This window comes from Merops nubicus, unplaced genomic scaffold (assembly GCF_000691845.1).
Source record: "Merops nubicus isolate BGI_N331 unplaced genomic scaffold, ASM69184v1 scaffold50144, whole genome shotgun sequence".
Lineage (NCBI taxonomy): Eukaryota > Metazoa > Chordata > Aves > Coraciiformes > Meropidae > Merops > Merops nubicus.
The window spans coordinates 5690-13441 of record NW_008603193.1 but is presented as its reverse complement, the minus strand read 5'-3'; the positions used below and the strand labels follow the sequence as shown (position 1 = coordinate 13441).

General features: G+C 44.1%; 1 protein-coding gene across 1 annotated transcript in view; it reads right to left on the bottom strand.

The window, feature by feature from the left end:
- Positions 1-3010: 3010 nt before the first annotated feature.
- Positions 3011-7752, bottom strand: part of MRS2 (MRS2 magnesium transporter) — a 10282-nt gene continuing 5540 nt past the window's right edge. Inside the window, exons 7-10 of the mRNA XM_008938573.1 lie at positions 6281-6433; positions 5053-5170; positions 4188-4301; positions 3011-3109 (exon numbers count right to left, since the gene is read on the bottom strand). Coding sequence (XP_008936821.1) covers positions 3011-3109; positions 4188-4301; positions 5053-5170; positions 6281-6433 — 484 coding nt within the window. The remainder of the gene's footprint in view (positions 3110-4187; positions 4302-5052; positions 5171-6280; positions 6434-7752) is intronic.

The window sequence follows — 7752 nt, the reverse complement described above, 5'->3', positions numbered from 1 at the left end:
ACATTCATGGTGGTTTGACTTCAAACCATTTCAAGTTACATTGGTCATGTAGAAACACAAACTGATTCTGTTGTGAGCAGTGGCATCACTTAGAACAAGCAAGCTGGTCTGAAAGCCTAGAGTCTGAAATGAGCAGAAGGCTGCACTTTGCTATTATTTGGCTGTGCAAGTAATGTTCAGTGGTCAGCTTCTTTACTGGTCAGATTTCAGTACTTTCCTGACAAAACCAGGAAATAGTACATAATTTACAATTCCTTTTATACTGTGATACAGACAGGGATTCTAAGATACCAGAAGTTGCTGTTGAAGTAATAAGCATGGACGAGGAGCAGCTCTAAGCCAGCCAGAAGGGTCAGTGCCACCCTAAAGGACTGCCTCTGTCCTTAGCGAGTCTCGAGGCTCACACTGAACACGCAGAATGGCCAGGATCTCCCAGGGAGGAACGTGCAAGCAGGACCCACTAGGTTTTATGAAATGCTTTTGCACTCATGGCTGGAACTACTATGACACCCTCTTTATGTTTTCATATAAAATTCCATGACCATGGTAACTTAGAATTGTTAACAACTTCTATTGTTAACTGTATTCAACTAATTAACACTAATTTTGCACGATGCAGGTTTAACAGTGTGTGCATCAATTACCTATTAAACAGCTTGAACAGCAAGATGTGATGTTATTATTCCCAACACTAGTCCATAGAAATGTCTCTGTATTTTCTCTCTCTTGCCTCCTTCACAAACATAAAGCATCATTTTTATTTTAAATAACAAAAGTCAGCAGAGTAGCACAGAATTCTAAAGGTCATACTCCCAGGTGATGCACCTCGACCTACCTCCTTAGGAATTGTCTCTCTTGGAGGTCATTTAAAAAAGAAAAAAGAGAAGTAAAAATGGGAAGGTGAACATTAGCTTGATGTCTAATGCATTTGGACATCTCTTTCGGGGACTTTACCAGCCCAAAAAGCAGTACACTTAAAAAAAAAAGTTTAAAGTCTGAACTTTATGAAAGAAGTAGCTGGATGGAACTGGGAGCACAGTACCTACCTGTGACCTGTGGTGTCAGCCAGGACGAACAGCGCATTTAGAGGGGCAGAATAAAGTTTTCCTTTTAAAATGAAAATTGATGACACCAAGATGTTCTACAGCAATTCCATTCTGAACATACAGCCTCCACTGGCTTCAGTTTTTTACTGTATGAACTTGGAGTAATTTTATTGCACAGGAATGTGTATTGGTTATTTCAATTGTAAGAAAACCATTAAACATACGCTATGTCTGTAGAGAGAAGAGCAGTCTTCAAAAGATCTCTCAGTGCCTTTATTGTGCTTTAAGTCAGCCACGTACAGGAGGGTACAGCAGAGTTCACAGCAGCCTCCCTGTGCAAAAGGCAGAGCTTGGAAAGCTTCCCAAGCAACTGCACCAGCACATTTGGGTACTGGCCTCACGCAGCCACAGCTGGGCTCAAAACCCGGGTGCCCATGGTCCCCTCGCGCGCTGGGCTCTCCTGGGCTTTACCAGCTGAGCTGCTCTTGCCACTACATTGCTCAGTGCAGAGGTTTCTTACATCTCCACCTGCCAAGCAAAAAAGGCTGCGAAAATGCAGCCAAAAAGCATTACAAACCCCATCAGTTTTCTCACCACCTCATGCCTTTTGTATCTGTAGTTGAAGTCACATACAACAGAAAAAGAACTGTTTGGAAGTAATAGTGTACAACTGATTTAAACCAAACTAGGATCACAGGCCTGCAGAATTTTAATTTATGTACCTTTTTATTTCCACTTTTGACTAATTAGTCCTGAGTAAAAACGTTCACAGCTACAGTTACTGTCTTTTCAACCCCTGCCAGTATAGTGAAGTATCTGGTGGCACCTCGGGAGCTACTCGCTGTATGTCAGAGATTAAAAAACCCCTAATAAGAAGCAGTTTGTGACCCGATTAGAAGGATTTCATGCTCTACAGACTGAGAGAATCCAGTGGAGAACTACACCCTCCAGGTTCAGAGGTAAGTCCTAAGGAAAAACACAAACAGCAGGTGTAAGAATGTTACTCCTTCCTTCATCCCATCCCAGGACACCAGGCTTCCACAGCCTAACCCAGCTACGTACTGTGGCTCAGGCTACTCAGTGCTCTGTCTTGTCTTCTTGGAGAGAGAAGACACAGCGCAGAGCCCAGTTTAAGAGAAACCAACAACTGGAGAGTTGTTTTTTACCAGCATTTTACTCAGTCCTTATGATGAGTTGTTTTGAGTTGTTGTTAAAGCGCAGCTGTGGCAATGCCTGCTGAAGCAGCTGCAGCTGGCAAGCACGAAGGTGCACCATCAGTCAGCCCACTTCCCTGCTACTACTACTGCATACACACCTTTTGGGCCTAAATTAATTGTTAGGGAATACCCAAGGTAATTAGCTGTATTTCAAAGCCTGTTATGCTGACTTTAAAATAAGGGAAACTATTATTTCTGGTTACTGCCAATTTAGAGGTGCTGATTCCCAAGAGGTATTGCTGTGCATTTTGCTTTGGAAAATCTGTTCTCTGCAAAGAGAAATAGCCTTTAAAAATCCATTAAAAAGGCCAGTTTTGGGGTGGATTTTTCTTGGACATTTGAAGGCAGATTCCTAAATCTGCAGCTTGGAACTAAAACTACTGATGAATGCTGACTGCTGTCATCCTTTAAACTGAAAATACTGTTCTCTTTAAGAAAGGAGTGAAGTATTTGACAGAAACACTTGAAATAAGAATGCCCCAATAGTAAGTGCATGTCTGTGATATGGGAAACTAATGGAACATAGGTGGGGTGGAGGTGATGCTACTGTGGAAAGCACGTTCCTGTTTTCCCATGTTTCCCTCCTTTTGTGTGTGAGCATTAAAACATCACCATAGGTTTTTGGCACAAATTACATATTAAATTAGCAAGTTTAGAAATTCTTGCAGTTTTCAGTAAGGAAGAACAATTGCAAGGGAAGTATTCCAAGTCCACCCTGTAGCAGTAAAAGTCTTTTCATTGGTTTGTTCATGTGCTTCTGCTCAGGCCAAATGCTTCTGCTTTAAGGTTGCTCTTTATCTCCACTCTTCCAGCTGTTGGTTGGGACTTTTTCAAAACTGCAGGAACCTAAGCAAGACACAAAACAGGCTGTGATTACATGAGAAGTTGCACTAATATGCAGCAGAAATAAAGCTGCGCAGAGGCCTGAACCCTGATTTTTCTCTTCTTTTCAGAGCACTGTCTCTGTTTTCTCCCTCTCTAATCCCTCAGTGAATCTCTCCAAACCAGACCCAGTATGTGCTGGAGCTGGTTTTGAGGAACACTTGAGGATAATCCAGTTAGTTGTAGCCAGAGTCAGCAATCCACAGTGAGCTACTTCAGGGTACCTCATGGTGGCAAGGGAAGGAGATGAGTTTATTTGGTTCTCTCTTCTGTCACTCGAGGCAACATGACTTTTGAATCCACTGATACTTCCCCATTACCAATGCTCGAGTGCAGAACCAAGGTACACACTACAGTCCCACAAGCTGGGAAAAGGACCCATACAAAATCTTGATAATCTGAACATGGTCTCCTTGAAATATTCATAGAGCTTGGTACCATCGGGCTCTACGATGCCATCAGCGTCATGGGCAAAGAGCTGGTGTGCACGTGAGGAGCTATTACAAACTCTGGACTGGGAGTCAGGACTCCAGAACCATGGCAGCATTCTCCAGAGATGTTACAGCTAGTACCTCTTCTCGCCGTCCTTTTATCTTTATCTGCTCCTTTACAAGACAGGACTAGAGATCCAGAGTTAGTATGGGAGTGGGAGGAGGAGGGCAGCACCTGCTATGGCCCTCACTATGAACAGGCTGCAGTGGCAGCTGAGAAGACAAATTGGGGCTGTGGCTGCCCCCAGCCTCAGCTTCCCCTGGGCTGCCAGGTAAGAGTAAACACAGCATGTCTCAGCCTGCAGCTTTGTCCCTGGCAACACTGAGCAGTATCTTGCTGCTCAGCTGTATCTTTGCCAGTGCTGGGGCTTCCCACCACATTCAGTCCAGCTGGGGAGATCCTTCTCCTTCCTCACAGAGCAGACACCGAGCTCAACTCTCCCACGCTCTGCAGCCCACCCTCTACAGTGGTTCCCTCTGTGCCTCAGAAATGGCTCCGCACGCTCAGTCCCCTCAGGCCTGGAGGAGGAGCCCTGCCCAGGGGTACGTACGTGAGGGGGCAGCGGGGGTTCCAGGTGCCGCCCCAGGAAGGACAGCAAGCGTCGCCAGATCAGACCGCTCCCCAGGAACATAATCCCCGTCACCAGCCAAAATATCCGGGGGTCCTACCGACAGAACACTCCGTCAGCCATGCAGCTCCCCTCAGAAAAGGCAGTATCCAAACACAGCCCCTCGCTCCATGCCACTGTTCTCCTCCTCTGTGGGAGGAAATGGTCAGCTCTTGACCACCAACAGCCACGCACTACCTTGGGAAAAGGGCTCTTTCAGAGCAAAGCATTTTATTTAGGAATCACCCTAGTGTCTTCTGTTGCTGTCCCATGCACTTTTCCTTCCTTCACTGGGAAGTTTGCAAATTCAATCATTCCATTTAACGGATTTGGAAAGGAAGAAATCTTTGTTTTTATTTTTAGTTTGTTTGTTTTTTTCATTTTAAAGATGGCCTATGCAAAAGTAAATCTGTACTCCCCAGTCTAGGTAACATGCAACTGACAATGGAGTATTTCCTTTACTGTGCTGGAAATGCCCTGGCTGCTTGCCAGATACCCTGTGTTTGGAAGACAAGGCTGGTCTTTCCAGAGGAACAGATGATCATTAGAGAAACCTTAATACTGCTTTACAGTCAGTCCTTATACAACCATAATTTTGTCTTCCATGGACATCACATCAAAACCAGGCTGCAACACTGTGCAGTTAGCCATACACTCATTTGCCTACAGCATGTCCCTGCATGAATCATTGGACTAGTGTATGTTCACATACCAATAAAAACTGGGAGGTTTAACTAGGGAAGGAGTGTTTGTAGCGACTATAACATGCACTGCAAGAGCAGGGCCCAAAGCAGCACTTTTTCCTTACCTCCTCCAGAGAGGACTCCAGGTTCATACCAAATGCGACTCCTATGAGTCCGAAGAGAGAGACAGAGAACGTCCCCATGGTCAGCTGCAAGTTCAGCCTCATCATCACGTTACGGTGGCTAAAGAAGGGAGAAACGTCTGTGAGGGGCACCCAAAGATTGATCTGCTGCCTAGATTCTCAAATTCCATACAGCATGCACTAAACCCAAATAACGTAAGAGGAAGTCATGCTGGAATTAGGCAGCCCAGTGACAGAACTGGGGGAGCAGCAGTACAAAGAGGCCATCGTTCTGAAACTGCTGCATCAGGACACCTCTAAGGCAGCAGGTTCTGCTTCATCAGCAGCAGACTCTCCAGCAATGCTCGCTCTGTAGAGGTGTATATACACAGAGTAACAGTAAATTTCCATGGAGATTTCTGGTCTCTCACCCCTTTTTGGCTGGAATTTATATGTCTGGATTCACAAGAAACAAAAATTTACTGTTACTTTGCAACTAAATATACTTACAAAGAAGTCGAATCAGTAAATGCTGAAGAATATAAACCTGAAAACTCTTGTTTTTGAGAATTCAGTACTCAAGTCTTCCCCAAAAGGATTTTTGTGGCTTCCTGATGCAGCATCCACCAATTGCTTCTACAGGTAACTCCCGAGTGAAGAGGAGAAAATATTAAACACTGACCTCAGAGAGAGAGAGGCACGTGCTTGCAAATCCAAGCTACCATTATTTTTCAGTAAGAAAGCTGCCTAGCAGTGAAAACTGCAGCGTACAGAGAGGAAAAATACTTGCTCCACAGTTACTCATTCCTCTATCAGTCCATAGAGAGATTAAGGCAACTTGAACCCCTGGGTAGCCCAGCCAGACTTTTAAATAATTCAGTCTGGATGAATTAAAAGCAAACTTTCCCACCTAGAATTTTATTTTGCCCATAAATTTGCAATGTTTCCTTTAGTGAACAGCTCCCTAGAAGGATCTAGAAGCTCCATTTCTCCTGCTAGGGAAAAACTGATGCCTAGCTAGAGAGGTTTTTACATATACTACTTAGGGTGTCTTGTTGCATTGCTTTGCCCTGCTCCCTGATAGATGTTTAATGCAGCTCCTTGTGCTGTGACTGCACGGCCATTCCAACCCTACTGAAGATGGAATTCCCCAGCTTCCCTTGGAGGCAGATGTGAGAAAGGCATTAAATTCTGCTTAGCCCTTGGCTGTCCAGCAGACAGGGGAGCTAACCTGTCCAGGTTGATAAAGATTATACTTTCCGAGTCATCAATCAGTACTCTGAGTTCACGGGCTTCATTTGCAAGGTCTTCAGCTTGTCTGTAATAGTTCTCCAGCAACAGCTCCATTTCCTCTGCATGGTCAATCCCAGATGTACTCTCCTCACTGTGAGCAACAATTCATATTTTTCTGGTTAGCTACATTTTGTATACAAGTGCATGATTGATGTGTTAAGACAAGACAAGTAAGAGTTGTGGGAGAACAGCCAGCAAGAGTGCTGTTAAGACACTAGATCTCAAAATCCAATGTTTTCAGTGAGGAACTTCCATCAATACCAACAGCTTAAAATAAAAGCTGTATTTTTATACCTATCAGCTGATCAGCATAAGGCAGTCAGTTATTGAGTAGAGCAGTTAGCATTTGACATGCTCAGGGCATGCACACCACCACAAATCTTACTTTTTTCATATAGTAAAAACTTAGAAAGCTATATAAATGTTATAAAGTTTATATTACTATAAATATTCATATTATTAATAAGTTTTTGTAAAGTGTTGACAATCATGAAAGAACACACAATTTCTGGAAGCCCTCAAGTGGTGGAAGCTGGTAACAGTGCACTCAAAAACTCCCAAGAATGAAACATAACCAAAAGTGAACAAATGGTTCCATGGTGAGGGAGATGTTTTAGGTGCATATTAGACAGTTTAGCTGTCAGCTGTTCCAGCTATACACGGTAATTTCTGCAAAACGTTTTGGGAGCCTGAAGCAGCTGAAGAGTGAGCATCAAATGGAAGGTGCTGCTCTCCCAAGTGAGGTCTGGGAGACTCATCTTCCCTCATGGTCTGACAGCTGGTGCAGCAGCTCCCTCTTGAACAGGTACGTAGGTTTCTGGCGCTGTCTGGATTGTCCACTGTGTAGATGAAAGCTGAGGCACCTGAGATCCACAACAGCTTGGAAACTAGCAGCAAAGTCATCTTTTTTTCTGGTTTTTGTGCTATGACCTCACTTCTCTAGAGAGACTAAACTTTTTAAAGAATCCTCTTCTGGTACTGCTGACTGTTAAAGGAACTTCCCCAAAATGGTTTTCCAGGAAAATAAAAGATATGTCTTAGGAATCAACCCATGTAAGCTGCCTGAGGACCTTTATCAGAGCCCCTAGTTTCTCTCTTACGAGGCAGAAGCTTTGAGTTAGCTAGGCTGATTTTAGAGTCCTACAGACCCTGAGGGTTTTACTGCCTGTAGATGAGAGGAGCTGCAGACTTGAAAGCCTCCGAACACTACCTGCTGTATTACAGGTTCAGTTCAAGGTCTTACTTGATGAGTAGCTTTACATCAGCTCCTATGTGGATATACAAAGGGAAACAACAGGACATGAAGATAACTGCCACCTGTTTTGCTTTCATAACAAGCCTCCAGCTGTCTCACAAGCCTTGAGCACTGCCATCCCTTCCCACAAAGACAGGTCTTGAGGCACCTTGTCT